The sequence below is a fragment of the Oryzias latipes genome, chromosome 23 (assembly GCF_002234675.1).
Source record: "Oryzias latipes chromosome 23, ASM223467v1".
Classification (NCBI taxonomy): Eukaryota; Metazoa; Chordata; class Actinopteri; order Beloniformes; family Adrianichthyidae; genus Oryzias; species Oryzias latipes.
Window position 1 is genome coordinate 20,489,985 of NC_019881.2, and position 17,435 is coordinate 20,507,419.

The 17,435-nt window shown below is 36.2% G+C and overlaps 3 protein-coding genes and 1 long non-coding RNA gene across 6 annotated transcripts in view; 3 read left to right on the top strand and 1 right to left on the bottom strand.

The window, feature by feature from the left end:
- Window positions 1-6,006, top strand: part of LOC101165435 (FYVE, RhoGEF and PH domain-containing protein 6) — a 31,134-nt gene extending 25,128 nt beyond the window's left edge. For all 3 annotated transcript variants that reach the window (XM_011491292.2, XM_011491293.3, XM_020714125.2), the window contains exons 19-21: window positions 3,350-3,478; window positions 3,561-3,709; window positions 4,836-6,006. In XM_011491292.2, coding sequence (XP_011489594.1) covers window positions 3,350-3,478; window positions 3,561-3,709; window positions 4,836-4,878 — 321 coding nt within the window. In that variant the 3' untranslated portion in view covers window positions 4,879-6,006. The remainder of the gene's footprint in view (window positions 1-3,349; window positions 3,479-3,560; window positions 3,710-4,835) is intronic.
- Window positions 3,674-9,447, bottom strand: LOC110017617. The gene is made up of 2 exons (XR_002872839.1): window positions 9,361-9,447; window positions 3,674-3,861 (listed from the first exon to the last, which is right to left on the bottom strand). It is a non-coding gene; the product is annotated as an uncharacterized LOC110017617 (long non-coding RNA).
- ndufa12 (NADH:ubiquinone oxidoreductase subunit A12) lies at window positions 6,560-8,656 on the top strand. The gene is made up of 4 exons (XM_004083216.4): window positions 6,560-6,693; window positions 7,769-7,854; window positions 7,947-8,034; window positions 8,397-8,656. The coding sequence occupies exons 1-4, from the start codon at window positions 6,605-6,607 to the stop codon at window positions 8,575-8,577; spliced, it is 444 nt and encodes a 147-aa protein (XP_004083264.2). The 5' UTR covers window positions 6,560-6,604; the 3' UTR covers window positions 8,578-8,656.
- Window positions 9,448-14,956: 5,509 nt separating the features above from the next.
- Window positions 14,957-17,435, top strand: part of tmcc3 (transmembrane and coiled-coil domain family 3) — a 54,041-nt gene continuing 51,562 nt past the window's right edge. The window contains exon 1 of the mRNA XM_023952238.1: window positions 14,957-15,490. Coding sequence (XP_023808006.1) covers window positions 15,446-15,490 — 45 coding nt within the window. The 5' untranslated portion in view covers window positions 14,957-15,445. The remainder of the gene's footprint in view (window positions 15,491-17,435) is intronic.

The following is a 17,435-nucleotide window of genomic DNA, read 5'->3' on the forward strand; positions in this document are numbered from 1 at the left end:
TCAGTAAAAAACGTAAAGTTTGCAAGGACACAAATGTTAAGTTAGTAAATTAGTGTAAAGTAAATAAAGTAACATGAAGTTAGTAAAGTAAACTGACGTAAGGTTGCAAAGTCAGAAGTAAAGTTAACTCAAAGTTAGTAGAGTAAATTCACTTGAAGTTAGTAAACTAACCTAAAGTTAATAATGTAACGTAAAGTAAACTGACGTAAGGTTTGTGAGGTTAGTAAAGTAAGATGAAGTTAGTAAAGTAAACTAACGTGAAGTTAGTAAAGTAACGTGAAATCGGTAAAGTAAACTGACGTAAGGTTGCAAAGTCACAAGTAAAGTAAACTCAAAGTTAGTAGAGTAAATTCACTTGAAGTTAGTAAACTAACCTAAAGTTAATAATGTAACGTAAAGTAAACTGAAGTAAGGTTTGTGAAGTTAGTAAAGTAAACTAACGTGAAGTTAGTAAAGTAACGTGAAATCGGTAAAGTAAACTGACGTAAGGTTGCAAAGTCACAAGAAAAGTAAACTCAAAGTTAGTAGAATAAATTCACTTGAAGTTAGTAAACTAACCTAAAGTTAATAATGTAACGTAAAGGAAACTGACGTAAGGTTTGTGAAGTTAGTAAAGTAAAGTAACGTGAAGTTAGTAAAGTAACGTGAAGTTAGTAAAGTAAACTAACGTAAAGTTAGTAAACTAACGTGAAGTTAGTGAAGTAACGTGAAATCGCTAAAGTAAACTGACGTAAGGTTGCAAAGTCACAAGTAAAGTAAACTCAAAGTTAGTAGAGTAAATTCACTTGAAGTAAGTAAACTAACCTAAAGTTAATAATGTAACGTAAAGTAAACTGACGTAAGGTTTGTGAAGTTAGTAAAGTAAACTAACGTGAAGTTAGTAAAGTAAACCAACGTGAAGTTAGTAAAGTAAACTAACGTAAAGTTAGTAAACTAACGTAAAGTTAGTAAACTAACGTGAAATCGGTAAAGTAAACTGACGTAAGGTTGCAAAGTCACAAGTAAAGTAAACTCAAAGTTAGTAGAGTAAATTCACTTGAATTTAGTAAACTAACCTAAAGTTAATAATGTAACGTAAAGTAAACTGACGTAAGGTTGCAAAGTCAGAAGTAAAGTAAACTCAAAGTTAGTAGAGTAAATTCACTTGAAGTTAGTAAACTAACCTAAAGTTAATAATGTAACGTAAAGTAAACTGACGTAAGGTTTGTGAAGTTAGTAAAGTAAACTAACGTAAAGTTAGTAAACTAACGTGAAGTTAGTAAAGTAACGTGAAATCGGTAAAGTAAACTGACGTAAGGTTGCAAAGTCACAAGTAAAGTAAACTCAAAGTTAGTAGAGTAAATTCACTTGAAGTTAGTAAACTAACCTAAAGTTAATAATGTAACGTAAAGTAAACTGACGTAAGGTTTGTGAGGTTAGTAAAGTAAGATGAAGTTAGTAAAGTAAACTAACGTGAAGTTAGTAAAGTAACGTGAAATCGGTAAAGTAAACTGACGTAAGGTTGCAAAGTCACAAGTAAAGTAAACTCAAAGTTAGTAGAGTAAATTCACTTGAAGTTAGTAAACTAACCTAAAGTTAATAATGTAACGTAAAGTAAACTGAAGTAAGGTTTGTGAAGTTAGTAAAGTAAACTAACGTGAAGTTAGTAAAGTAACGTGAAATCGGTAAAGTAAACTGACGTAAGGTTGCAAAGTCACAAGTAAAGTAAACTCAAAGTTAGTAGAATAAATTCACTTGAAGTTAGTAAACTAACCTAAAGTTAATAATGTAACGTAAAGGAAACTGACGTAAGGTTTGTGAAGTTAGTAAAGTAAAGTAACGTGTAGTTAGTAAAGTAACGTGAAGTTAGTAAAGTAAACTAACGTAAAGTTAGTAAACTAACGTGAAGTTAGTGAAGTAACGTGAAATCGCTAAAGTAAACTGACGTAAGGTTGCAAAGTCACAAGTAAAGTAAACTCAAAGTTAGTAGAGTAAATTCACTTGAAGTAAGTAAACTAACCTAAAGTTAATAATGTAACGTAAAGTAAACTGACGTAAGGTTTGTGAAGTTAGTAAAGTAAACTAACGTGAAGTTAGTAAAGTAAACCAACGTAAAGTTAGTAAACTAACGTAAAGTTAGTAAACTAACGTGAAGTTAGTAAAGTAACGTGAAATCGGTAAAGTAAACTGACGTAAGGTTGCAAAGTCACAAGTAAAGTAAACTCAAAGTTAGTAGAATAAATTCACTTGAACTAGTAAACTAACCTAAAGTTAATAATGTAACGTAAAGGAAACTGACGTAAGGTTTGTGAAGTTAGTAAAGTAAACTAACGTGAAGTTAGTAAAGTAAACTAACGTAAAGTTAGTAAACTAACGTGAAGTTAGTAAAGTAACGTGAAATCGGTAAAGTAAACTGACGTAAGGTTGCAAAGTCACAAGTAAAGTAAACTCAAAGTTAGTAGAGTAAATTCACTTGAAGTTAGTAAACTAACCTAAAGTTAATACTGTAACGTAAAGTAAACTGACGTAAGGTTTGTGAAGTTAGTAAAGTAAACTAACGTGAAGTTAGTAAAGTAACGTGAAGTTAGTAAAGTAAACTAACGTAAAGTTAGTAAACTAACGTAAAGTTAGTAAACTAACGTGAAGTTAGTAAAGTAACGTGAAATCGGTAAAGTAAACTGACGTAAGGTTGCAAAGTCACAAGTTAAGTAAACTCAAAGTTAGTAGAGTAAATTCACTTGAATATAGTAAACTAACCTAAAGTTAATAATGTAACGTAAAGTAAACTGACGTAAGGTTTGTGAGGTTAGTAAAGTAACATGAAGTTAGTAAAGTAAACCAACGTGAAGTTAGTAAAGCAAACTGACGTAAATTTAGTAAAGTAACGTAAAGTCAGTGAAGTAAACTAATGTGAAGGTAGTAAAGTAAACTAACGTGAATTTAGTAAAGTAACGTAAAGTTTGTAAAAAACACTAACGTAAAGTTAGTAAAGTAAACTAACGTAAAGTTAGTAAAGTAACGTGAAGTTAATAAAGAAAACTAACGTGTAGTTAGTAAAGTAAACTAAAATAAGTTTTGTGAAGTTAATAAAGTAAACTAATGAATAGTTAGTAAAGTAAACTAACGTGAAGATAGTAAACTAATGGGAAGTTAGTAAATTAACGTAAAGTAAACTCAAACTTTACTAACATAAAGTGTTGCATGAAGGCGCAAAGCCGCTTTTTCTCCACATCAGCTGATTCACTGTGATCACGTAAACAGTTGAAGAGTTACGATCTGTCAAAGAGTGAGTGTTATCTAGGTGTTGGCGGCGACCTTTTTGCCGTTAAAGGGTTAGGCTTTAGTGTTTGAAAATCTCTTGTTGTTCCAGGTGTCTGCAAACACAGAAAACTCCTCCATGAGTGGCTACCTGTACAGGTCAAAGGGCAACAAGAAACAGTGGAAGCGGCTGTGGTTTGTCATAAAGAACAAAGTCCTGTACACTTACGCCGCCAGCGAGGTAACCCTCACCGCCGCGTGCAACGCTTTTGCTGTTCTGAAGCTGTTCGCTCTGAGATCTCATCAATGCTGTTTGCCTTCAGGACGTTGCTGCCTTGGAGAGCCAGCCCCTGCTGGGTTTCTTCCTGAGAGAGGAGAAAAACGGACCGGCTCAGAAGCTGCAGTTCAAGCTGTATCACAAAAATACACTGTTTTACATGTTCAAAGCCGACGACATCCCCACAGCACAGAGGTAAGGCGCTGCACGCCACGCTCTCCCCCACCGTTCTCAAGCTCCCAGGCCACGATGGGATGAGAACTGTTTATGAGAACTGGAGTGAGCGAGCGAGTGAGAGGGAACCCATGGGAAAATGGCCTATTACGGCTCCAACCAGCGGTCACTTCCTGTTTGGAACATCAAGGGAGAGGGGCAACTCAGTCCAGTTCTCGTATACAGTCAATGGTGCAGACCAATACTTGTTTTGCTAAAATACTGAAAGATTTTAGGCTTTGTGTGTTGGTCTGCCTTTCCACTGCACTGTCAAGAAGGGATCAGACACCTGAAAATGTATTTCCAAACCAAACCCAGAAACTTTAAGCAGCAGCTCTGGTGTGGACCAAACAGCTCAGTGGGAAAGGACCCGTTTCCTGTTCAGATGACCTTTTTTGGTTACTGGGGTAACAGCAGGAGCCGCTCTTTAAAACCTCAATATGTGCAACCAGGTAGTTTAAAAAATCAGTTTGTGCTCACCGGCTGATAACTTTTCACTAAATTTGTCTTGCCATTGATAAAATGATGACTAGACTTTTTTTTCTAAACAAAAAAAAATGCAGCTTCCTGGAGCTCCTTCAAATTAAAAGGTTTTGTTTTACCAATTAAAACAAACCTTAGGCTTTTAAAAACAACACATGTTGATTAAAATCGGGTTTTTTTTATGTCAAACTCTGAATAATTGTTAAAACTCTTGTTATTATAACAGAAGACAGAGTTTTGTAGTTGAATCCAACTCTTTAAAGTCCCCCTCTGATCATCATTTGATCGATTTTCACAAAATAAGCTCTTTTTTTTGACAACATTTTTTTGGTCTGTTCCTGATTCACAACAATTTGAATAAAGAAATACTCATAGAAAGAAAATTAAGCTCCAAATGTAATTTATATGTCCACCATCATGAGAAAAAGGCCACAAGAACATGTGAAAAACACCATATTCCTCAGAGTGGGTCTATAAAAGTAGTCAATTAAAGTAATTATACATACAGCCTTTGGTTTTCTTTTTAATTCTGGCTGAAGTCTTCTAAACCTGTTTTTCTAATAATTTTAACAGCAGCAACTGTTTATTAAAACTGTTCTGATGGGAAACTTGTTTTCTTTTTCAGATGGATCGAAGCCTTTCAGGAGGCCATGATTCTTGAACAGTAGTCACCATTTCAGATGTTTACTGCCCGCGCCCCGCCCCCACTCAGTTCCATAATCAGCCCCCCGACTGATCGCCCGCCTGTCAGGAAAGACTGGAGGTAGATTCTGTCTACAGCACAGCCCACACCTGGAGACCCAGACAGCCGTCAAAGAGCTGGAGCCAACTCATTCTGACGCGCAACCATCAAGGCTAAGAGCGGGTCGGCGCCGCAGGTCGACGGGAAAGTCCAGACGTACGTGTGCGGAGGTGCCAGCTGCAGCAGTGGGGGTCACTTTCAGACCCTCAAGAGTCAGAGACAGAAAAGGTTTCGTTTTGGGGAATTCATTTTGCGCCAGAAAAAGACGATTGGACGGCAAAGCGTCAAAGAACCAACAGTCAAGTGAAGTTTTAAATGTGGATTTGTCAGAATCATGAACGGTGAATCAAAACAAAAGTTGGATTTTACTGTGAAAATCAAGGCGCATGACACATACTGGTGGATAATATTTAGCTGTTCAGTTGATCTCTAACCATCATAACCATCAAAGCATCCTGGAAAAAACTGGAAATGTGTTGAAACTTGTAGATATTTTCAAAATAAAATATGTCTGACCTGTTTAGCCAGAATGGAAGGATTGAGTTTACGGACACAAACAACATTGACTTTCTGACTTCAAAATCAAGAGCTAATATTTATGAATAGGAAGGTTTTTATTTGCAAAACAGAGGCTGACACTTATTTTGAAAGTCATTTTCATCCTTTTTATAGCTTTAATTTCTCATTTAACGCAGAGCAACTTTATTTTTGTTGTAAAAAAGCCACAAATTGGTTTTATTCTTTAAACTCTTTACAGTGTCTGGGAACATCTAGCATTCAGTTTGCATAACAGCCCAAGCATCAATCAGTTTGATTTGTTTCTTTTCATTTAGAAAATTCAACGTCTGCTCGAGACTTTAGAGCTCTTAGCTTTATGTTGTATTTATTTTTCTGAGGAGAAAAAGCTGCCTCAGCTCGTGATGAAGATGCAAAGAGTTGATCTGTTTGTACATTAACATTTGTAAACACTTTTCAGTGTTAGAGTCTCTTATCAACAACTTTTCTAAACTGTCAGGCAACAGTTTTTAATAAAACATAGAAATCTTTCACTCGTGCTTGTTCTCATTTTCAGTGTCTGTTGGTGAATAGTAAATGTCAAGATGAAAAGATTAAACAAAAACATAAAGAAGATTACAAGAGTGTCAACATTAGGTTCATGCAGCCGAAATAAACAAAGACTTAGCTGGTTATTCTCCTGCTGAAAATTGATGTTAAAGCTTTTAAAACATTTTCGTTTATTTTTGTTATTTCAAAAAAGAAAGTTATTTTAAAATATATACGTTTTTTGTTGAGAACATTATTTCGTATGTTATTAATTAAATAATGGAGTAATAATCACATGGTTATGAGCAAAAATTACCGTAATGTAAACTATGTTTATATGAAAAAGATATGTTGGTCTGTGTCTTAGAGTAGAATGAATCTATTTTTGTATTTTTAGCAAGAAATGCTTAAATGAATGATGTTGTTTTACAGCCTATAATGCTACATAATTATCTTTATTTTGTTATTTTTTTACAGTATATTTTCTAAAATATTCCATATTTGAGGTCCTTAAGTTTCAGTGCGGAACGATTCTTTGCCAGCTCCTGTTTCTCGGAGCATTTTCAAACACAGGAGTCCGTCCGTCCCCGTATCCTGTCCGTCTAAAGATGGCGGAGTATGCTAACCTGGTTCGAAGGGCTTTGGGCCAAATAGGAGGTCACGGAGGAGTCCGAGGATTTCTCCTTCAGCTGTTCAGGTCAGTTTAATAAAACATCTTTATCAGTTTTGGTTTTATACGAAACTAATGAAAGTAATTTGAGATTAAGACTTCAAGTTACAGATTTACGTGGAAAGGTCGGTCTTACTAGCTTCATTTGCTTATTTCATTAGTGGGAACAAGTTAATGTTTTTTATGTCTATTTTTCAGCTTTGTGGTTTAAAAAGAAAACTTAAATTCAATTTTTAAAACTTAAGACTGATAGATGTCTACACGGGTTGAACAATCTTGACAAACTTAAGGGTTTGTCCAAAGCCAAGACAGCAGAGACATAAACAAATATTCGTTCATATTTTGTCACTTAAACTTATGTCAGACAATCGAGTGTATAACATTTCTTTAATGAAATATAAATGATTGTTCAGAAGTCTAACTTTTTAATTTTAAATCAAATATCTTGCAGGAATTGTCAAATGTTTACATTGTATTAATTGTGAGTCTTATTTTGTTAAGGGTCAATGTGGGTTTGGTGCTTCCTGAGCTTTCAGTAGAAAACCAATTTAATCAAATCACTTTTATTTACATTACTTAATATGACCGCACGACATATTAAAACTCAAAACGTTAAAACAGCACTTAAGAGGTTAACCCAATGAAAAAATATGGTAATAAACCATCAAAATACATAAAATAATAACAGATGAAAAGAAAATGAAAAGCATCAGAGTCTCATACTGTGTTTAAAAAAAACTGGCTGTAAAAATGATTATCAGGATGATTTTTGTTTTTTTTATGAACAGAGGATTCCTGCCAAATGCTTGGTGGTAACACAGCTAAAAATCTGTCATACCTAAATGATCAAGATGGGATAATCATGATAAAAATACACTGGCTTTATAGTCATCATTACGACTTTATAGTCATAATTTTTATGAAGAGGAGAGAAAGTTGTTCCGTTGATGCGAAGCTGCATTCAAGTCCCAAAAGCCATTTTCCTCTTCACTGCGATTTAGCTGCAATGTTTTTATTATATTAAGTAATGAGGCGCCTCAGTTTGACTAGGGGAATTTTCTGTAAATGCTTGAAAAATGACTAATTACATTTTTGTTTGCAGAGTAAATGATGTGAAAACAGGCACTTTGATCGGTGTGGACAAATATGGAAACAAATACTATGAAGACAGAAAGCATTACTTCTTTGGTGAGTCAAATGTCTCCAAAAGTTTCTATTTTCTTTTTAATGTTGGATGTTAAAAGTGTTTCATGTTACTTGTGGTTTTGTGTTCTGTCCAGGTCGTCACCGTTGGGTCATCTATACGACGGAGATGAACGGGAAGAGGACATTATGGGAGGTGGATGGCAGCATGGTTCCTGCTGAATGGTGGGATTTGTTGTTTTGTAATTATCCAAACATGTTAAAGTCCCACTCAGATAAAAATAAAAATAGCATGTTTTTAACATGTTCTTGTGGCAATTTTCTGATAATGGAAGACATATAGAAAGTAAGTTAAGCTTAAAATTATCTTTCTGAGTATTTCTTTATTCAAATTGTTGTGAATCACGAGCAGGCCGTTGGAAAAGATCATATTTGTTATGTAGAAGATACACTTACTCTTTGAAAAAAAATACATTTTTTTATTTTATCTAATAACGGCATAATCATTATAAAAAAAAATACCTATAAAATAGGATTTAGGAGACAGTTTCAGTCTGAATTCTTCCTTTTTCACCTCCATCCTTCAGGCACCGCTGGCTGCACTGCATGACCGATGACCCCCCCACCACTCACCCTCCAGAGCCCAAGAAATTCCTGGCTGAGATCCACCAGTTCAACGTGAGTGGCACCCCACAGCAGTACGTGCCGTACCCCACCACTCGCAAGAAGATCCACGAGTGGGTCCCCCCAAAAGCTGGAGCCCAGTGACTCCAGATGGCCGCCACCTTTCCCATTCTGTAAAATATGGTTTTCCTACCTGTATCTAAAATAAATTCTCTAGACAAGAGTTTGTGATAGAGGCTCTTCATTTGTGAAAACCAAATTTAATGCATTTATCCACTTTACTGTATACTAACTTCATTTCTGATCAGCTGTCACTGTAAGTCACTTCCTGTCTTAGTGTCAGTTTAGAACCACAGATAAACTAGCGTGTTTGTGATTGTTCTGAGAAGGAGAACTGAAGACCGTAAAGCATACAGAATGAACATATGAAGGCTGCGAACTAGCTGTGAGAAGCAAAACCCCAGCATGCACTCCAAAATATTAGTCCCATTGTAACAAAAACCTGTCATAAATTTCCGTTTATTTCAGAATTATTCTTTTTTTTCTGCACCTCGAGGATTTTTATCAATCAAACCTAAAACAAATAAGTATTACAATAACAGCCGAATTAAACTGGTCTTTTACTGTTTTTTCATTTATTTATTTTGAAATAAAAAAATTAACAGTTGTCAAAACTTATGCATCATCACTTTACACCCTGGATCATTTTTTTTATTAAAATGTAATTATTGAAAACTACTGTGTTATGGATTGTAATGGATAAAAAGTAAAGTTTGCCTCAAACTGTTAGCTGGTGAGGCTAAAAACATAAAGACGAGAATGGAGACATGACTTAGGAAAATGTTGACCTTCTAAGCGCATAAACTACATTTTATTTGATTTTTTTCAGAAATAATAAAACTTAAGTAATAATAAAAGCGTAGTTACCAAATCCTTCAACGCATTTCTTCTCTCTCTCTCTTTTTGTGTGACCTAAACAGTCTCCTTGAAGTGCTGACGGTTGTTGAACTCTTGTAACCATGGTAACAGCGAGTTTTCTGTGTCATTTTGGAACGGCGGATTTTTTACTTTCTTCTGTCATTTAAAACTCGGTAGTACATTTTTGATCATTTACAGTCATTAATAAAATACGAATTTCTTTCTCTAATAAAAAAAGTATTTTTTTTCTCTCTTTTTTTTGAACAAGTTGAACGTTGGTCGTCGTCCGAACTGGTAAGCGAGCGTACCATTATTTTAGTCTTTTAGATTGCAATATAATGGTACACATTCTTTTTTTCTTTTCTTTCTTACTTGACTAATCAGTCTCCCGGAAGTACAGGCGGTTGTTGAACTCTTGTAACCATGGTAACAGCATAGTTTTTCGTGTCGTTTGGGAGCAGCGGAGAGTTTTCTCTTCTCTTCTGTCATTTAAAACTCGGAAGTAAATATTTTATCATTTAATATTATTAATAAAATATACATTTGTTTCAGTAGTTTAAAAAAACGTTTTTTCTCTGTCTTATTTTTATTTTTTGAGTAAGTTTCCCGTTGGTCGCCGTCCGAACAGGTAAAACTAGCACACCATAAATTTACGAAATTCCTTTTGGTCTTATAAATTGCAATAAAATTGTACATATTATTATTTTAATTATTATTATTATTATTATTTTAATTATTATTATTATTATTATTATTATTATTATTATTATTATGTTTTAATATTTTGCAACAAAAACTAAATTTAAAAAAATTAACTGAATAAAATATACGAAGTTCGAAAGTTTTGCTGAACTAGCTAACATCTCACAGTCCTTTTGTTGTGGTTCATCAAATCGCAAAGATGAACTATTCAAGAAATATTTTACTTTAAGAATGAGTAATTACCTCTTGAAATAAAGGAATGCCTGTAAAAAGTTATTTTATAGCATATTTATTAAATGATCTGTGTACTTGACCAGAAGATATTAGGGTAAAACGAAAACTAAATACTTATTGACAATTCAATTTTACATAGAAATCTACATGATAAGAACAGTTGTTTTCCTTAAACATACAATAAAAATACAAAACAATATATAAACAAATAATAAAATAAAAAACAGGAGTCTCCTTGTTAGAAGTAATTGTGTAATTCTTATTTAACTTTTTTTATTTTGAAAATAAAAAAATATGCTTTTAATCCTGTTTCTTTAAAAATAAAATAGAAATGCGTTCAGGTTGTCGCCTTATGTACTGATGTAGTATTTCAATTTGAATTAGCAGCAAAGCTAAAATAACATTAATGGTTCTCATTTGAACTTTGTTGATTTGATGCTGTATTTTTTTATACATACATATTTTAGACAAAATTGTAATTTTGTATTATTTTCAACAACATATAATTGTTTTATCATCTTCCGTCTATGGAACATTATCCAGGATGAAGATGAAGAGGAGGAAAGTCATCACAAGTTCCAGATTCTTATGTAATTACCATAAACAACCAGGAGGAGGCGCTCTTGATCTATGACTGTAAATCTGTTTGTCCTTTTTCCAAAATGTGAGGATGGAAGAAGCTTTTGGCCTTTGGAGGAGCAGGAGAGTATCTGTGAAAGTTATAGTTTCTGATGATCAGAGTACATTATGTACGAAATAAAAAGATTACTAAACAGTAATTCAATGCATTTCAGTGTTTTAGTATTCACCTCTGTAAATGTAAACTTTAAAAGAGGTATTGTTTCATTCCAAATTCGATTTGTAAAATTCAACTGTATTTTTACAAGGAAATTTGCAAATACATATTTAAGCACATAGGCTATGCTAATTTAAATTTGCAACTAGATTTTATACGTTTTCTTAAAGAAGAACTAAATTCCTGAAATACTTATTTGATTAGATTACTATTTTCTTTTCATTCATTCGAAAAATTGTCTTTGTATGTTGAGATCCGCTGGCAGTTTATTTTGCTGAACGTGTATCCGGCTCTCAGATTGGTCGATTACCGGTTTTCTTTTTCCTTCGGCTTTACTCCATCCATCATCCATCCGTTTTCTAAACCTGCTCAGTCCCACACCAGGTTGCTGGAGCCTTTCCTAACCACTGTGGAACCGTTCATCAGTGCATCAGGGGGACTCCCATTCACTCCCAAAGGACGTATTTGCATATCTTTGTATATCTTCAAGTAACCTACCACAGCGCATGTTTTTGTTCTCTAATTGTCAATCCATTTGCAAATCTGTTTTTCAATGTATCTTCAAAATCATCTGCAAATTTAATTGTGAACGCATTTAATATTTTCATTTATTTCAATAGTATTTCTGTTCTTGGGATGAACTTTGACCATAAAAAACCTCCATGAATGTTAAAAGCAAAAACCTGATTGTGATTTGCTGAGAAGAAGGCGGGGCCATTTAGCTGTTGATTCAAAGGGAAGCCATGATTGCCGATGGCTTGTGGAGTCACGCCAACATCCGTCGCACCTGAAAGTGACGTAGATCCTCCTAATTGAAAAACGTGCCAAAGGTTCACATCTATAATAGAAATAACCACAAGTTCTCTTCAAATTGGGATTTAGATTTTGTTTTATTGATCTGGATATTCAATATAGAAATACAAATCCTATGTGAAACTCTTGAAATATAACCGATCACTGATCATCATAAAGTTGTATTAAACAGAGACTACTCCGCTCCTTCATATTTGGCTCCCTCTTGTGTTAACAAATCCTAAAGGATTTATAAGCCATAAACAATCTGTTTCAATGTTTAAAAGTGTCAAAAAGCCATTTTTTTATGCAGAAATGTGTTTTTTAAACATGCTGATAATAAGAATACAATCTATATGATACAAACATATAGGTTATAATAGTTAGAATATTAACAATAATAAGAATATTTATAGCAAAAAATGTTTGAAAAGAAGCAAACAGAAGCTTAGTTTATTAAGGCCTAAAAAAAGCAATTTTTTACTCCCAGGATAATTATACTTGTAATTCTCAGTCATCTTTATCAACAGTCATATGCAAAAACAATAATAGTGACAGTAACATAATAATATATACATATGTCTAATCCTGTTTTCTATTAAAATCTTTTTTTTATTCGCATTATTACCTTTACATATGCTCGTATTTTCCTTACATTCCTAAATCACATGCTTGTAGCTATTTTTTCACTTTAGAATATCTTTTCACTTTTAGTTTCATAGCCATTTAAAATTTTGCTGAACATACAGACGCCCCCCCCCCCCCCCTCCTCCCCCGGTTGGTCCGTCCCATCGGTAATTTAAATGTTCTTGTTCCTCTCAGATTATGGGAAATCTCTCTAAATATAAATACTTTCTGGATGGTATTTGGCAATAGCTCAATGCTTTATATTGTATTAGTACAGTTTTGATAGTAAAACTGTAGTTTTCACAGTTTTGACTGTATAAATAGTTGATTATAGTGAGTGTAATACTTTCTGGATGATCTCCTCGTCATTAAACATGTAGAATAGATGTGATGAAGATTTATCATTAGACATTCACATGAGCAGGTGATATTTTTTTTTTAGCTGAAAGCTGCTGATCTCCGCAGTACTTTTGCTGATCCTGCAGTTTCCTGCCTCACAGTGACTCCAGTAGCAGGTTGAAGTCTCAGCCCTGAGACTCTCCTGGCCGTTTGGTTTCCGCGTCACTCCACCTCAAACCCATCTGTCTCCTGGCCGTCATCAGGCCCCCCTCCCTGTGGATTTGTTTGTTTTTAACGTGCCCCCTCCCCCTCTGACTCCCTCCATGACTTCTTGCTTCGGCATGTGACACTAGAGATGAGCACTGCCAGACATTTCTTTCTACTCCAAATCTCAAAAGATTGCCCCCCCCCCCCCCCCCCCTCCAGGGTGTTCCTGCTTTTTTCAGACTCCCTCCTCCAGCGAGCACTTTCATTCAAATCGTCCCAGTTTTGTCCTCCCCCCATAAGAGGAGAGGAGGGAGCTCGTCTGTGGAGAGATCAGGAATCCTTATAATCCTGTTTCCCTGAGAATAATAATGTTTTCAGCTCTAGTTTGTTTTGTAGCAGGACCCAAAACTGTTTAGCGTTTGAACTTAAACATTCATTTGACCCATTTGAAGACCCACTCCAACAGAAATGACGTGTTTTTGTGGCATTTTGCTGGTGATGGAGGACATGTATTAAAAGAATTAAGCTTAAAATTGCTTTTCTGACTATTCTTTTATTCAAATTGTGAATTAGGAGCAGATGAAAAAAAATCGCACTTTGATTGTATTTGTGATGTAGAAAATGACATTTTTGGTGGGCCAAAAGCCCCCTGCTCCAAGCTCTCAGGAATGTGGAGGGGAAGGGGGGCCGGGGTTGCTCCATGCCAACAGACCCACCCACAACTCTGAGAGGGAATTTCTAAGGAACTATTGCCCCTCCACAGAAACTATGTCCTTGAAATTGACAGGTTTTGATGACTAAAAGACTGCTGGGAGCGATTGAAAAATAAATCAACAGATGATCAGAGTGGGGGGGGGGGCTTTAAAGTTTAGATGGGCGTCTTGAAGAAATAAAAAAAAAAGGTTTAGTTTCAGATGCAGGTTATAACACAAATTCAAAGTTATATAATCACATTTTTCCTTTTATTTTTGTAAGAAATGTTGTGGAAAATTTCTTGGCTGTAAAATATTTATACGGCAGCCAAAAAAGGAAGCATATTCTTATTCTTGAGGTCTGTAGATAAAGTGTCAATTCTAAGAACAAGAAATTTTGTGTTGTTCATAAATTATTACTAATGAAAGTAATTATTTCAAGTTGAAATAAAAAATAAACATCATAAACAGAAATATAGCGATGAATGTCTATATTTACATAGAAAAAATATATATCATATCAAAAATAGATCATCTTTTGATATATTATTAAAGTGGTCTTTTAGTCATGATTGTGACGCTTTTAGCCAAAGGGTTTAGCACGGAAGCGTATTTTTTACGTCGCACATTCGATCTTTTTTAAAGGTCATTTTTTCGTCTGGTCCTAATTCACAACGATTTGAATTAAGAAATACTCAGAAACGCAATTTTAAGCTTAATTCTCTTTATAAATGTCCTCCATCATAAGAAAAATCTCACTGGAACATTTTAAAAACACCAAACAACTTATGGAGTCCACGCCCCTTTTTTAATTCAATTTAAACTTAAATTCACACAAACAGTATTTTTTACTCAATTACAAGTAATATAGACTGAAAACATTCAATAAAAAAGTATTAGTACATATGAATGAATCTTGTTGACTCTCTTATGTCTTAATAATACATCACCTTTGTAGTTGCATAGAATTTTTGTATGGATTGACATTTCTCAATGAAGGAACAGGGAAGTATTTGGTTTCATAAAGACATCTGATCCTCTCAGAGGGAATTTATTGTCCCAAATGCAAAGTCAGAGAACTCTGACTCTCAGACTTGAGTTGATTCATTACTTAGAAAAGGACATAAACCGATAACGACGGTGACCCTTCCTCCTGGAGCCTGTTCAGAGTGCAGTTTCAGTCACGTGCACACGCACACTCAGGCTGTTATCTGGTTGTGCACATTAGCAGATCTGTCCTGCGTGGAGCGTTCACCCCTCAGGGAGTCAATCCTGCACAGACTCAGCGTTCCCATTTCCTCAAGTCCCCTCCTCTCACCTCATCCCATGCTGCTCCCTTAACCCCGGCTGGCCGTTCTGCTGCTGTGCTTTGATGGGGAATTCTGGCTGATGGGGATCAGCGGGAAAAAACTGCCGTCTCCCTGCGGCCTTTTAAGGTAGTTCTGACGCTGGAGAGCGGCAGCGCTTAAGGAGAGTAAATCTGTTGAATGCACACGAGGAAGGAGTTGGAGTCCTGATCTGAGCCGCCGCCACAGGAAGAGCAGGGTTTCACAATGTCAGGGTTGCACACAGGACTAGATACAAACACTCCTCCTACCCCGGAGAGCCGGATCTAAAACCAGCCGGGCAGCCTGAGCTCTCTGAGGAGTCTTCTGGGGCTCCACTTTGAAGCACTTTGACCCCAGGGGAGTGACGAGGAGACGGCATGAGGAAGAACTACAGCGATATCCCACTCATCCATGTGACAGAGGTACATTTGCACTCTTGCAGTCATCTGCCGTTTCTGCCACCAGCTCTGAGAAAGTGAGTGTCAGGCGTTCATTTACCCGCGGATCGTCGACTTTGGGAGCTGCAGCGTCGAGAACTGAAAAAGTTAGGGTTCTGAACGACCGTTTCTGTTTGAGAAATGTTTGCATTTGTTCATTGTGAGATCTGTTAATGGAAAAGGAGCTTTAGTGTTTGTCCTGTCTGCGTGTAGAAACGTTTAGATCTTCGTGGAACAGTTTTTCAGTTACAGGTTGACTCAAACAAGTTTCACCACGTCCTTTTTTTTCTGGGCTTTCTTTTTAGGTGCCTGCAATGGTTTTGTAACATCTGAGGAATGTTGACAGCAGAACAGACAAAGTTTGCAAATCCAGAGAAAAATTGCTAAAATATTTGTTAATGAGTAAAATTGTGAAAGAAAAAAACTTTCGGCAGTCCTGAAGAGGAGGAACCCGATTCTTCTCACAATTCTTCTTTTTTTCTGCACCCTTGAGCTACAGCTTTGCACACGGCCTACTCACAAAATGTACTTAAATTTGTACACACCTAGTACCTGGCGGTAAAATGAACTTTTGTCATAGTCCTACCCTCCCCTCAAAAAAAGTAAAAATAAAAGTGACATCACAGTGTCGAGGATGTCCAATTGACCATTTGTTGTCACATTTTCCCACAAAAAGACAACTTTCATTTGAGCGATCTTCACAAAATTTCACACACATGCTTCCGGTTCAAGTCTACAACCACATCAGGTCAAGTTGCGATGACCTTTGACCCCAGGAAGAGGCCGCCATCTTAAATTTTACCAAAACATTAACCTTTAGTGGCTTCTACAGATTTAAACTACAAGGGACGTAGATTTCCTAACTCCTCAAGCATCTAAGCTACTCAGGAAAAAATATTGGATTAACATTTTGTAGATTTTGAACGGTATTAGCGTGATGGCGTGCAGGGTATATTTTAAAAAATGTAATATATGAATGATTTCAGATGACATTTGATATGAACATTTTAAGAATGTGAGCGCGGTTGACAAAAAACCTCCGTTGCTAAGGAGATCCAAAATTTTACTTTTGTCGATTCTTTTAAAATTTACATAGAACTGTTCGTCACCCCCAGGCGACCCAAAAATAAAATGGTTGCTATGGAGATAAAGCCAATAGGAAAGCCGCCATTAAAAAAAAAAATGTTTTTTTGTCACATGCAGCTCTGCACAGTGTGGCAGGGAGAGAGGGGAGTGTGGTGGTGGTGGTGTGGGGGGGTGAGGCTGAGTTGTTGTGCCTGCGGGCCAAACAACCCCGCTCGCAACTTTCATTTTTTCTGTGCCAGAGGACAGGTTGTTCTTCATGCATTTATCTGATCGCTGCAATCCCTCCATCTAAAAGTCCCTTTATTATCGCTGCAAGAGAAACATCCCTGGACAGAAAGTCTGTGCGCTTTGTGTACTTGATGTCTGCACACGGGCACTAAGATGCCATCTAAACAGAGTTACGTAACCCCTCTACTGCATGCCGAAGCCTTTGTCAGCCCACAAACGAGGAAACGGTGGAGGGAAGAGGCAGCAGGACGTCAGGGTCCATCAGTGTTTCCTCAGCCAATCCACACGTGAGGCGCTGTCAGAGCCTCCGGAGAGCCACGCTCCCGCCAGGCTGCAGACTTTGTTAACACATTGGAGAGCTGTGGTCGTCTCCATCCGTTTACCATGGCAACGGTCATCCACTCGGACACTTCAGCGTGTGCTCCCGTCTTTAACCCCCTCGTGTTTCCGCCAGTGACAGCAGGTGTTTTAGCCGTAGAACGGCGTCAGCGCTCTGATCCTGGGAGCTCTCATGCTTGAACGAGCTGGAGGAGGAGTAATCCAACCTGAAGAGAGCTTGCAGGCCTCCACTCCTTTCTGAATACAGCAGCCTAGTTCTGCGCTTTTCTGCTCGTTA

Coding starts and splice junctions, on each gene's coding strand:
- ndufa12 (XM_004083216.4), top strand. CDS start 6,605: ATGGCGGAGTATGCTAACCTGGTTCGAAGGGCTTTGGGCCAAATAGGA. Junction 6,694..7,768: donor TTTCTCCTTCAGCTGTTCAG/GTCAGTTTAATA, acceptor TTTTGTTTGCAG/AGTAAATGATGTGAAAACAG. Junction 8,035..8,396: donor AGCATGGTTCCTGCTGAATG/GTGGGATTTGTT, acceptor TCCATCCTTCAG/GCACCGCTGGCTGCACTGCA.